The sequence below is a fragment of the Pseudochaenichthys georgianus genome, chromosome 3 (assembly GCF_902827115.2).
Source record: "Pseudochaenichthys georgianus chromosome 3, fPseGeo1.2, whole genome shotgun sequence".
Taxonomy (NCBI): domain Eukaryota; kingdom Metazoa; phylum Chordata; class Actinopteri; order Perciformes; family Channichthyidae; genus Pseudochaenichthys; species Pseudochaenichthys georgianus.
In genome coordinates, this window is record NC_047505.1 from 31,750,850 (window position 1) to 31,765,306 (window position 14,457).

Sequence of the window (14,457 nt, forward strand, 5' to 3'; positions counted from 1 at the left end):
TTGAGCTAACGAGGTGCCTAGACTTCAAAGGCTTCATTGTTCTAAATGAGAGATGAACCTCTTACATGTGAACGTTTTGTGGAAGAACGATAACAGATATCTGTGAAATTTCAAAACGTGAAGCATGTCAAGGAAGTTGAGTATCTGAAGTGTAATTTGTGTGTACTTTCGGGTTAATAATGTGGCCTTTTTGGCAGTTTAATTAAAGGTGTGCGGCTGCTGCTGTGAGGAAATATCTGCCTGAAATTACAATGTCAGTGGGGGGGCCGGGCCTTGTTTAAGAGGCCGGTAGCGGAGGGGAAGAAACTGTTCAGGTGGCGAGAGGTTTTGGTCCTGAGGGAGCGTAGCCCCCTGCCAGAGGGGAGGGGGGTGAACAGTTTGTGTCCAGGGTGGGAGGGGTCGGCCACTATCTTCCCTGCCCGTCTCAGGGTTCTGGAGGCGTGCAGGTCGTGGAGGGATGGCAGATTACAGCCGATCACCTTCTCTGCAGAGCGGATGACCCGCTGCAGCCTGCCCTTATCCTTGGCAGTGGCTGCGGCATACCAGATGGTGATGGAGGAGGTGAGGATGGACTCGATGATGGAGGTCTAGAAGTTCACCATCATCGTCTTTGGCAGGTTGAATATCTTCAGCTGCCTCAGGAAGAACATCCTCTGCTGGGCTTTTTTGACAAGGGAGCAGATGTTCTTATCCCATTTGAGGTCCTGGGCGATGATGGTGCCCAGGAAGCGGAAAGACACACAAGCGGGAGTCACACAGAGTGATGGGGGCGGGTGGGGCTGCATTCTTCCTGAAGTCCACAACCATCTCCACTGTCTTGAGGGCGTTGAGCTGCAGGTGGTTTTCCCCACACCAGGTCACCAGATGGTCCATCTCCCACCTGTAGGCAGACTCGTCCCCACCAGAGATGAGTCCGATGAGGGTGGTGTCGTCTGCTTGACAGGAGCTTGACAGACTGGTGACTGGAGGTGCAGCTGTTGGTGTACAGCAGGGATCACCAACTACATTTGTCCAAGAGCCAAAATGAATCCAATAGACACTATTGCGGGCCAGCGATTTTTATATAGCCCAGAATTGTGCAGCTGTTGACCGGGGGGGGGGGGGGCGGGTGCAAGTGGAGCATTCTCAGGTACTGCTGAGCGCATAAAGCTTAGCAGACTCTTCACGATAACGAAGGATCACTTCTAGGCTACTGTCACGAAGCTCCTGCCTCTCTGTTGGATTCTGTCGCAGTGGGGCTACTGCTGCGGAGCGCATAAAGCAGACTCTTCACAACGAAGGATAATTTCTTCTTCAAGGCAGGGACGCAGTCTCCTGTCCCGCTGCTGCTGCCTCTCTGTTGGACTCCGGTACTGCACATTACTCATGAGACGTTGTACAACAAATTAGTGGGGGGCGAACGCACTAACCACTCCGCCAATGCCACAGTCACCCCCGTCGTGCGGGCGGGATGAGAATGTCTGGCGGGCCGGATCTGGGCCGCGGGCCGCCAGTTGGTAGTCACTGGTGTACAGGGAGAAGAGCAGAGGGGAAAGAACGCAGCCTTGAGGGGAACCGGTGCTGATGGTCCGGGGGTCAGAGACGTGTTTCCCCAGCCTCACATGCTGCTTCCTGTCAGACAGGAAGTCTGTGATCCACCTGCAGCTGGGAGAGCTTGTCCTGCAGCAGAGCCGGGATGATGGTATTGAAGGCAGAGCTGAAGTCCACAAACAGGATCCTGGCGTATGTTCCTGCTGTGTTCAGGTGCTGGAGGAGGAAGTGAAGGGCCATGTTGACAGCATCGTCCACAGACTTGTTGGCTCTGTAGGCGAACTGCAGGGGGTCCAGGAGTGGGTCTGTAATGGATTTTAGGTGGGACAGGACAAGGCGCTCAAAGGACTTCATAACCACAGAGGTCAGGGCGACGGGTCTGTCGTCATTTAATCCTGTGATCCTTGTTTTCTTGGTAACGATGGTGGAGGTATTGAAGCATGCTGGAACGTGGAATGTCTCCAGGGAGGTGTTAAAGATGTCAGTAAACACAGGAGACAGCTGATCAGCACAGAGCTTCAGGGTGGAGGGGGAGACATTGTCAGGGCCAGCCGCTTTTCTGCTATTGAGTTTTTTGAAAAGTCTGTTTACATCCCTTTCATTTATTGAGAGAGAATTTGATGTGTCAGGGGAGGTCAGTGGTGTGGGAGAGTGGGACACTGAAGGGGAGTGGGATGTGGAAGTGTGAGACCGAAGCTGTTGGGAGGTTGGGATTATTGTTCTATTACAGTGAAATCCTTGCATTGCTTAGCTCTGTAATGTATATTATTTATATCAACGAAGATGGCATATACAGTCGTTAGCAGCTATATCTTTTTAGTCTAGTTTGCCTTATAGATGAACTTGAGGAGTATTAATATATATCAACTTACGCTATACATTTTTGGAAAATATGTGGCCAACATCACTCCATGTATTTAGCAAATTTACTTCTGCCAAATTACTGTCCAGCAGGCTATAGCAGCCAAACTTTAATCTCAAGTGTAATATCTAAATGGAGCCAAATCTCATCAGAATCTTGCAGTGTGTATGTGTAACCTCTTTATTCAATTTATTCATAGTTTAAATTAATAATGTTGGCTATTATATTATGCACAAAGGATAATAGGAATTAGAAATGTGTCCACAACCCCAAGTACTTAGTGTGCAGCAGTAGAGCATGGTGTAATTAAATGTGTTAAAGCTATCATTCAAGTTTGGGAAAGCAAAACAGACAAAACGTGTTACATTGAGGATATAAAGTATTTTGTTTGAACATTTTAAGTTAAGTCATTTACCTTCTATAAAGTATTCTAATGCTTGTTGTGACAAATGGGTAATCATGATTCTAGTTCATTTCTTCACAGCTGAACTGGGGCAAGACGAGCATAATGAGGACCTCTGAGATTCTGTTTTTGATGTAGCCACTTGAAGTCTGCTAGGAATTTCGGGCATTTTCAAATGTTACTTAGTAAGTACTTCAATGACTATCAAGCATGAATTATAAATCTAAAGGCTCTGAGTCTGTGATGTCTGGGGAAGTTAGTAGATTACCAGAGGTTGTATATGTTAAATATATATATACTTATATAGATATAAGAGCGGTCCTGGATTTGGATGCACTGACTTTAAATTAAATATTTTTTTTAAATATCCTAGCTTGTGTTTATTCAATGTGACACCAATGAAACTAAAGTTTAGACTTAGACTCACCATTTTAACATCCAGCATTAAATAAATATACTTGAGAACATTCTTCCTCAATTTGTGCCAGACATGGAGAACTACATTTTAAGACTTACACCGCCTTCATTCAAAAATGGGTTCTTTGCTTTAGCTCACTTACAATCTAAGTGACTTATACTTATGAAGGGAAAACAGGAGGCTTCTCCCACTTATTTCCAATGGGATACAGAAATTATGAGGTTACACACCTGGAGGAAATTAAGTGTACTTTGGGTGGTTCAACAGGTACATTTTATAAGACATGGCAACCATTTGTCACATATATGCATCACTAAAACTGTGAACACTTCCCTAATTGATTGTTTTTTTTAACCAAATTACAATAAAGATTGGCTATACAGTAGACAACAGTCACAAATTGCATTTAGCATCTATTTTGCTTATTATTATTATTTGTGATATTTTTACTTATCATTTTGTTTCTTCTCTATTTTGTATGTTTGTGTAAAATTACTGTTGGGTTGTTCTGTACAGCGTGTGGGAGGCGGTGTGAAAACAGACAATACGCATGCTTCTGTATTTTTGATTTGCACTCAACGTTGATAATGTTGTTGATGAAAAGGCAAACTTAAATAAAATAAAATAAATAAATATACTTTAAAAGTCACATTCCTTAAACAAAAATCAACTGAAGCAACACCACAGTGTTTATTTGAAACTGAGTGAAGTATTTTGATTATGTTTACACACAAAGAGATGTTGTAATAAAGGATGATCCAGCATTTCATATTGTCATTCAATCTTTTTAAACCAAACTACAACCAAAGTTGTAGCAAAGTATGTCAAAGGGAAACCTATTCGACACAAAAGCAATTTGTCTTTTAAACCTATTATATAAAAAATGTGGTTTGAAGGCTACATAAGTTGTAATGTTTAATTGGAGATGGCCTTATCGACTGCACATTTATATCAAAAGCATTTTCAATATAACGATTCAGTTTTATGAATAGACTTCAAATCGTGTCCATTCATCTCTTACTGAAGCACAATGTAAGGTATTTGTAAACCTAATTTAGTGGAAGGTCTGGATCATGTTAGTGCTCTCTTCATCTCTATTTGACAATATTGCCTTGCCCGATAGAGCTGAAGCTTCAGGGTTTGGTTGACTGGATATAAAAGATCAAAAGCATTTGACAACTTACGAAACAAAAAAATAGTTTTAAAGTGTTTTTTGCTTTATGAGGAAAATGTGTTTGAAATGAGGGGAAATTATTGTCCATTACTCCATGAGACATTACTGTTGAGATAATAAGTTGCAACACATCGGTTCTCTGATTTACTAGTCAAGCTTTGTTGTTTCTACTTTATTTCAAAGAGGCCATCATGCACAGAATCAATGTGTTAACTATGAAAAGCCAAATATTTAACGTCCCATTTACTTCTCTTTAATGTATGAAAAATGTGCTTGGCGCTTATCCTTTAAATGATTCACTCTGTGTTCTGTGGTGCACAAACAACTTTAATGCACACAACGAGTCATGTAGCACTTAGTGTCCAGTGTCTGCTGGTGTTTGACTGTCAGAAAAAAATTATTTGAATAACCAATTGAAGCTTATTGAGATAAAGTGTCCCATCTTTAGGTTGTTTTACCTTAACCTAAACCGTTACGGATAAAGAATCTGCTAAAACTTGAGCAGCGTTTATTTTTGCCCTGTGTGCCTACACAATCAACAAAGACCTTGTGAATTTGTAGAGAACGCAGATTAGAGAGCATGGGCTGTTGTGCTCGGAGTCAGTCTTGGTTTAAGTCTGGTATGAATAAGGGATGGTTGGAGTGAATGAGGGGCTCAGCGTTGAGCGGAGAAGCTCTACTGGGCAGGATCAAAGAGCTCAGTCATCCAAGGCTGCTGCTCAACCCAGACTTTAGTCAACCAACCACACACTCTAATCTCTTGCAGAGGTCTCCATAGAAAAGCATCAACCAAGCTGAGGCTAATGAGCATCTACCAAACAACAAGAACAAACAGAAAGGGTAATGCAGGAAATACAATTGAGTCAAACTTCTCTGCAATTCTGTCTATTAACCTCTTATCCTGCCGCAGACCTACTGCTAGCTGTCAAAGAGACTCAATATACTGCTGAATTGAAGCGATGTATAAAATGCTGAACAGGATAATTCAATTGATTTAAAGTGCAGCCGTAAAACAATGGCACATTTATTATTTTACTTCATGCAAGTTGAAATATTGTAGCTTCAAGCACGGGAAAGGAACAAAATTATAAAGGTATTACATAAAGTGACTTTATTCCTGCACCTTAAAGCCTTCAACTGCGACATATAAGTTGAGAGTATTATTTAAGAGGGATATGTTTGTGTTTTAAAACATTTACATGAATACATTTACGAAAGAAAGGAAGTTGATATTTAATTATTCCAACCTTTTTTAGGATATAGTCCATTTGTAATTGAGATGCAATTTTCTATAAGGTCAAATTGTTGTATTCCATTCACACCAATATTTGAAACAGAATAATTTAGAAGCTCAATCAATTACTTACAATTTCAGTGCGTATGAAGTAGGCAGATTTGCTTGCGTAAGCCAAGTGAATCTATGCAGATCTTATGCAACTTTGGTGCAACTTGACAATGCAAATGACTCGTGTTTACCAAAAGCAAACTGTCTTGACGATGCTGACCTTTGAGGTCATGGGGAGCTGGAGAATCCAAAACAAAACTATCTATCCTAGCTCTTTTGGCTGTTTTGCACCATCTACTTTACACAACCCTCCTCTAAACTCCTCAACAATACAGTCATTGCTTGGAGACAATTAGGAGTAATGAAAGAGGATTACATTTTAGAAATATGCATTTTGAAAAAAGACTATATTCAGATTGACAAGGTTAGTCACGCTAATGTAGTTTGCCCTTAGCCCTGTAAGTAGTTCCTGCACAAATATCACAAGTTCCCCTTTCTTGTTTGATTGAATGTCTACAAAGATTTTAAATATATAATACAAAACCAACATTTTAAGAAATAAAAAAATATATAAATATGACATGCTTCAGTTTCCCGAAATTACTCCGTACAGTCGCTACAATCTCAAATCCCTTGACTGTGCACCCTTTATCATTGTTCACCCTCTGCCATTAATCTGCACTGTAAAATATTACCATGATTTCGCAATATTTAGCTGTAATATTTTACAATAAATTACTGTTTTACCACTTTACAGTCTTTACCTGTAATGTTCACACTATAACACTGTAATTTAGAATTTCACAGTGAAATCAATACAGGCACAGTTAATTACTGTGAATGTACAGGATCAATGATTACCAGGATTTCACAACATGTTACTGTATTATTTCATCGTAAAATACTGTATTCAGACCATCCTCTGTGATAACACAACAAATTAAGTGATTTTCTTGCTTTTATCGCTCTTGCTTGGCTTTAAATACAAATGTCTTTCTTTGGTGCAGGTTTTACTTAAATTGAAAGGGACACCGCTGCATGTGCCTTAAAATAAATGAGGCAACATATACATCTATGTAACATTTAAATTGTTGTCTTGGCTTATTGTTTTCAGGTGCATCCTGGGCATTAATCCTGAGACGGGCTAGAAAGCCAAAAAGAGGCATGGCAATTTAAACCTCCATGTCTGCACATTCTTCAGAAAAATTGTTGACTTTGAGTGGATGTCTGTGTAGACATGTGTTAAGTGCTCCCCTCCTTGTTTTCTGTCTCCCTGGCTGCAGTCGGATAGTTTAAAAATCAGCTCCTAAGTTCTAACCCTATCGTCTATTCCTTGACCTCTGAGTGAAACGTCACGGGGTTAAGGGATAGTGGATAGGAGAATTCAAAAGGACTTAGGAGAAGAGACTGCGGTACTTTAGAAAATCCGAATGCACTTTCACTATCCGACGTGTTTATGATGCGCCAGCGGACGTCATTGTGTGCGTCTGCTGCTGTGGGGAAACTATGGAAACCACAGTTTTCTATACAGCGGACTACAACATGGATGTTTAATAAGAACGAGGGACTACTGTGAACTCATCTAGAGACTCTGCACCGTGCTCTGATGCTGCTGCTTTGCTTTATGAACGTGGACAACAGAGAAACATATTCTTCAGGACCAAAGTTGGAATTGAAATACAAAAGGAAAGTGAAACTTATGCTCGTCACCCTCTCCCTCCGGTCCACATTAATACAAATGATCCCAATACGTATGATTGTATGAACTAAAGATCTTAAAATCAATACAAATGTATTTATTATAAACGTTAGTCCTTAACATCTATCACTGTGTATATCACCATTCAAACATCTTTTAAAAGTTGAACAAACCCCACACAGCTCAGTAAAGACTGAAATGTTGACTTTATTTGATAATTTCAGTGAAAACTAACATTCATATTTCTCTTTTTGATTATAATACTGATGAACGTTCAAAACAAAGCACTTTGGCAACTTACCACCTATGTTTTAAAATGCTTAATAAGCACCGTAACTTTCATGATATAATTTCTCGGTCATAATCGGTTGTTTCCGTGAACGGCCGACTGTTGAGTGACGGCAAATGCTGCGGCTGCAAGGCATTGTGGGGCAGCATTTTCGCTTATCCTGTCGGTTAGGGAGGTCCAGTGCTTCCTAAGCTAAAGGAGGTTATAAAGGAAGTTTGAAACCTCCTTTCCTATCATTCTCATCATTCTAGAGAATTCGAAGGGCACTTATCATGGCTGCCACTGAGGGACTTCCGGGTCATTTCACTCCTTTAGGAAGGTTCCTAAGCTAAATGGACTATTCGACTTCAGCCCCTGGCTCTGCCTCTGCCCAGGTGCACCTGGTCTGCTCCTGGCTCCGCCTATGCCCAGGTGCACCTGGTCTGCCCCTGGCTCCGCCTCTGCCCAGGTGTTCCAAATTCCCCTCAGCCGTGTGTATATATAAAGAGAAGCTGAAGGAGAAGGATGTCTCACCTATCCTAATGCCGGAGACACTGGCCCTTTCTCATTTCATCAAATCCCCCTCCTCGACTCCTCTGTCCTCCGGTAGTGACCCGGAAATGAATTTTAGCGCGCCATGTTGAAGGACATCCCATTTCTCTAAATGCACGTCGAGGACCGAGCATCGAGCATCGAGGAGGCTCTCTGGAGGAGCTCTAACCGAGGATACACTGATGGGTCCTCCATGGTCCTCCACGGCTCCTTCGCGGATGCATTTCCGGGAACAGAGATGTTTCAAAGAGTCGTGACGCACGGCCGGACTTATTTCAGCCAATGACAGCTCTGCATGCATCCCCTGGATATTATTTTAGAAACTGCTTTCATCGCGACGCGATGTTTACAGAGAGAACAGCTGTGAGGTCCTTGCAGAAAGCAGAGCAGTGTGTATAATATATATCGCTCAGTATAACAGGCCTACTCTCTTTATTTGCTTTAGTTTAGTAGATATCTACAAACAAAGAGTCGATATTTTTCTAAAACCATTCAGTGCTTCACAATAAAATACACAACGGCTGTAGCCTGTTTTAGGAGCTGTGTGTGTGTGTGTGTGTGTGTGTGTGTGTGTGTGTGTGTGTGTGTGTGTGTGTGTGTGTGTGTGTGTGTGTGTGTGTGTGTGTGTGTGTGTGTGGTACAGTGTGTAGGTGTGTGTGGTACAGTGTGTAGGTGTGTGTGGTACAGTGTGTGCGTAGATGCAGCGGACAGACAGGTCTGTTGGTGTCCTCTGCTTACTTTTAATACTTGTAAATACAACTTTTGGCCCGTAATTTATTTTCCTCATTGTAGCGACCAAAGGGGAGAGGGGGGGGATATATCCAGTCTCTGATAGTGTTACGAGTTATGAGAGTGCTCTGTTTGATTCTGAAATTGTATTTATTTATATAAATATATACACATATATATGTGTGTGTGCGTGTCCGCATCTGTAGCATGTTATTGTCTCATTATACCGCACTGTGAATGAATCAAAGTAAATATATAAGTCATCATGAACACATCTGTCCATCAGACAGAGGCTGCTGTGCCTTCTGTCATCATTAATGGACGTCTCTTTAAAATGACCGCTCAGAGGAGAGGAGTTCTCATTTCTCTAACCGCCTGCTGCTTCCCCTCCTCTCTCCTCGGTTCCCCTCCTCGGCTCCTCCGCTCGCAACTCCTGTGGGCGGGACTAAGTATCGAGGATAGGAGTCGAGGAGGGGAGTTCGAGAAATGAGAAAGGGCCACTGTCCTTAGAATACCTCTTTGCCATATTTTTGCAGATGTGTTTATGTTTAGCCTGGAGGACCTGGTAGTCAAGTAAACCATAGGGTTTATATTTGATTTTTGGTTAGGCGGGGGAGTTCTGGGTCCTACGGCCCGTGGTGTGGCTGGCTCGGGTTCCCTCCTTCTGTTTGTTCCTTTTGGCCAGTCCTCCAGACCTCTTTTTGTTTCCCATTTCGCTTGTGTGAGCAAACGGCTGATTATCAATAAATGCTCGTTACCAAGTACCGGTTATTGTGTGCATTCTTTCATGTTGCGGGTCTCAGCACAAGCCACTACCGCGGATTAGAGGTTGGGGCCGTAACAACATTTCCAAAACACTGTAAAATGTACTTTGCACTTCAATGGAGTAATACAAAGTTAAAATGGGCATTTTCTTTGTTGATTGAGCTGATTGAATTATGGTACAATCCCAGTCAAATTTACAATATATTATCGTATTATTTAGATTTGTATATTTACAGTAAATTACTGGCTACTCCTGCAGTACTTTCACAGTACACATTGTAAATTCACAGTAAATTACTGACTACTCCTGCAGTACTTTCACAGTACACATTGTAAATTCACAGTAAATTACTGGCTACTCCTGCAGTACTTTCACAATAGAAATGTAAAAGTACAGGCCCTTGTTGTAATTAATGTACAACAAAATGATGTAATTCCCCAGTAACATACTGTAATATCACAGTAATTGAAGCTGTGAAGTTACAGTATACAGTTGTACCTTTACAACAATGCATTGTAATATCATGGATGTGAAATTACAATACATTGCTGTGAAGACATTCACAGTAAATTGCTGTGAACCTTACTGTGAAAGTCATGCAACAAGTTGCCAGGTAATTATTGTGAATTCATGGTGGATATTTGTACAGTGTGCCTCTTTTACACATCCACTGTCTCCCTCTCTTCATCTCTGTCTCCATCTCTCAGGCTTCTCTTCTCACACATAAATATAGTCAATATTTATCTCATTTATTTTCTTTAAACAGGGTTATCTAAGGGCACCCACTGAGCCATGGCAAAGAAGACCAATGCTATCAGAGACTTAAAACAAAGCAGTGGGAGGTGGTACCACACTGAGCCAAAGGAGTGCACAATTTAAACAACACAAAGCCGGCTTAGTTTCTTTATCCATACTGTGCATCAATGGGACTGGAATATGACCAGACTCCAGGTCTCTCTGGGAGAATATAAGGCACATTGAGAGATGGGGGAGAAATATTTCTCCAGCCAGATGATTGGACATTCAGAATTACCCAAACCTAAATTCCAGTGTGCAACAGTCATTCATTGCTTCAGGATTGCTCAATAATGCATCAAAACTCAAAGGCCTCCAGGGGAAGCAGTCAGTAATCAAAAAGTAAGTTAAGGTTTTCATAATAGGGCCCTATAAATAACTGGGGACAGAAATGAGGGCATGTAAAATTGATGAGGGATGATTCAAACCCCATGAGGTGGAGGGAGCTTAACGCAAGGAGAATGAATGTGATGTTGAGAGGCCTGACAATATGGGCATGAGTAGAAGATGGAATTGCGTAAGTGATTTGTGTCACCAGTGCCACTATATAACTGCACAGATATATCGACGTTGTTCTAGAGGGGTCAACTTTGAAACGGTGCTCTCAACGTAGGAATAGGCAGATACCAGTTTTTACTGCTCGATTCAAACAAACTGGCAATGATTGCATAACCTAAAGCTACTGATTAAAGGATTTTCTGAAACACTGTTGAACCTTTTTTATGTGATAGTTATTAGTTTTCATAATTCCTGTGTACACAAAATGGTCTTAAAGAAGTTTATTAAGATTTTTTATTTTAATAAAAACAAATGTATTTTTAAGACATAAATGTTTAACTGTGTTTCTATTTAATGTATTTGTGTATTGTGCTGCCAGCAGTGAACTTCTGTATGATAACAAAAACAACAGTACAATTTCTTGCCTTCATTCCAGCTTCAAGTGAGAGAGAAAACATACTGAAACCAGTCATTTACAACTTGAAGAGTTTGGGTTTAAATGAGCACCTTACTCCCACACATTTCTTTGAGGAAATGTAAAATATGGTGTGCTGGAACCTCTTTGCTTTTTCTGTAGAATTCTAGATTCCCTAGTGCTAACATCACTCTGCTGTGAAAAAGTATTTAAAAAATGTTTTAAACCCATGTGTAATGATGCCTTGCAAAACATAATCTTTAAAGTAGATTATTATCTCGACTCTAAAAAGACTCAATCCTGTCATCTTTTGTTGTGTGGTGAAATGAAGATTTCATTAGGATTGCTCGAATAAAATAAAATGTGGTTAAGTGGTTGTCATAGTGTCATTAGTAGACGGCCAACAGTAAAAAGTAAATAAATAAACAATAATACAATCATATAATAACAATAATAGGTCACAGAATAATACATTAAATAATACAAGAAAGCGCTGTTCAAGTTTGATCCTGATCCAAATCTAAGTCCTTTAACATTTATTATGGCCTGATACTAAATTTGATCCTGTTCTTATCTGTTTTGAAAGCCAATTTAATATATATGTGACACATTGCATTTACAGTTGTAACCTATTTAATCTGACATGGCTTATTTTTTCATGAGCTTCTTGATAAAAATGCTAAAAAGGGACCGGCTCTAAAATATTAAGCTAAGAAAGCTTAAATGAATGATATAATGTGAATGAAAGTTTAATTGCAGAATGTGACTGAATTTGTCGTGACATGATCAGCTACAGAAAAACAGCGAGTGAGTTGGAGCGGTGGGAACTACAGACACTAGTAGTGTTACAGAGTGAAGCTTCTTCCCACACAAAGCAATCTTTGGACCAGTACGGAAAACGGCTACACAGATCACTTTAACCAAACAACAGACAGGTTTGAATTTCAATCATGTTACGTAGGGTATTAATTGGTGACAGCTCACATGACCTGCCACTGATGAAAGCATTAGGTTTCTACCCTAATACTTTCTCACGAGTAAAGGGAGGAGACATTTTATATCCAATTTCAAACCTAAGTTTCCCTTTTCATTGCATTAGCAGGAAGTTATGAATATGATTTTAGCCAAAACAGTCCGTTAAAGTATGCCTACCTTAGGACTTGCTTGGTACATCTCTAACCTTGCATGCACAACAAACCAAAGTCTGATCCTGTCCATCCACATTACGTTTTGTTTGTATTAACATAAATGTGTGAGCTGATTCTGACACATGTTTAATGTATAAATGATGACATCACATTGTCATAAAAATGGATGACAACGTTTATAATTCAAATGCATGGGTCGACATTTATATTTGGATAAGACATACTGTACTTTTTTAAGAATATTTCCATTAAAAACTCAAATCTTTTATCAGCCACTCAACCTATGTTCATTTGTTTTACTGACTAATATTGGAATTGAGATAACCCTACTCTACTGTATTCCAGGGACGAGCAGGTATTGTCCGCAGTTGACTGCCAACCTGACAGATGGATCATTTACCACCCAGCACTTACACCCTGAAAGAAAAATTATTTTTGATGCTTTTTGGCCAGGCAAAATGTCCATCTCTCTTATTCCAGCCATATCCTTTCTGGTCCCGGTAGTCAGATCTTTTGGTTTACTTGTAACACACTTGATATCTCATAAAGGGAAAAAATGAGTGGATTTAGACATGCGGTTTGCCAAGCACCAAAGAAATATGTCCTTATTCATCATTCATTGTTATCTCTTTTTCCTTATTAAAGGGCCTGCATTCCCATTCCCACCATCTGCACATAGATATTTTTTTCACAGAATCACAGATGACTGAGGGGCAGAAAAAGGCTCATAGCATCTTCTGTTAAAGCGTGTCAGAGCTGGTCTTTATTTAAACTTCATGTATGAAATATTTACCTTCAAGTAAGTGTTTTGTTGGTAACATCAATTGATGCAAATGCACCAACTGACTCATTATCAGGAGAGCGAGCCCTAGACAAGAATATGAACAGATTGACTGAAATATAAGGGGATTGAAGAAACTGTAGAACCTTGATCTAAGCACTTTGAATTGTCGCGTACAGAAAAGTGCTATATAAATAAACTTGCAACGTGCAACATGACTTAAGGCTTACATACAGGTTTGCATTCAAGCATACAGAACGCAAAAAACATTAATTCCCCACAAAGCCACATTAGCAGGACTCTTGTTCTGTCGGTATGAGAGCTAATTCACAGTGGCCCTTTGGGGACGCCAAGTACAACGCACAAATATACTGAGCAATGCTCCCATCGGTCACTCAAGAAAAGCATCAATTCTATGTCTGTCAGAAAAATATAGATAGCTAGTTAGACAGATCTATAGGTTTTAAGAAAATAGCTGGTATGACAAGAGAAAGAAAACTATTCCCAAAATGTATCGAAAAAGTTAAGAAGAAGAGGGCTAAAATCTATAATAAAAAGGAATGCTCTGCTGTATCTTTACTTGTTGTTTTAAGTTATTTTTAAATATAGAAAAGCTAATCAGATATAACAAGATTGATAGCACTTGTCTTGAATACATTTATTTAAAGTAACGGTGCCCGGGACAAAAATGTAATTCTTACATGTCGAAGAGATACATTTCACTCACCATCAAACTTTTGATGCCTGGAGACAAACGTCGTCCTCATGTTGTGGCTGCTGTTCTTGACCAAGTTCTCAAACTCCAGTTTGCTCTGCTGGTGGAGTTTGTCCTCCATCTCAGATGTGCAGCAGGTGTATCCCTGAGGACAGACACGCAGGTGCTCACCTGAGGGAGACAGACACATGGAGGGCTTTCTTTTAACACACACATCACTGCCACAGGATTTGCTTTTTCCAAGGCTGAGCTGAGTCTTTGATCACAACTTTCCAGTGATTTTGGGACTCTCAAAGCTATCAAAGAGGGACAGACCGCAGCAAATGTTAAAGAAGAACATTTGTCGGTACGCTGCTATCATGTGATACAGAAAGAAACATGGGGGGGAGGGGGGTAAGCACAGCAGATTGTAGACACAT

General features: G+C 40.4%; 1 protein-coding gene across 3 annotated transcripts in view; it reads right to left on the minus strand.

Moving 5' to 3' along the window:
* Positions 1-14,457, minus strand: part of gpc6a (glypican 6a) — a 219,991-nt gene that overhangs the window by 180,602 nt on the left and 24,932 nt on the right. For all 3 annotated transcript variants that reach the window (XM_034109780.2, XM_034109771.2, XM_034109789.1), the window contains exon 2: positions 14,051-14,209. In XM_034109780.2, coding sequence (XP_033965671.1) covers positions 14,051-14,209 — 159 coding nt within the window. The remainder of the gene's footprint in view (positions 1-14,050; positions 14,210-14,457) is intronic.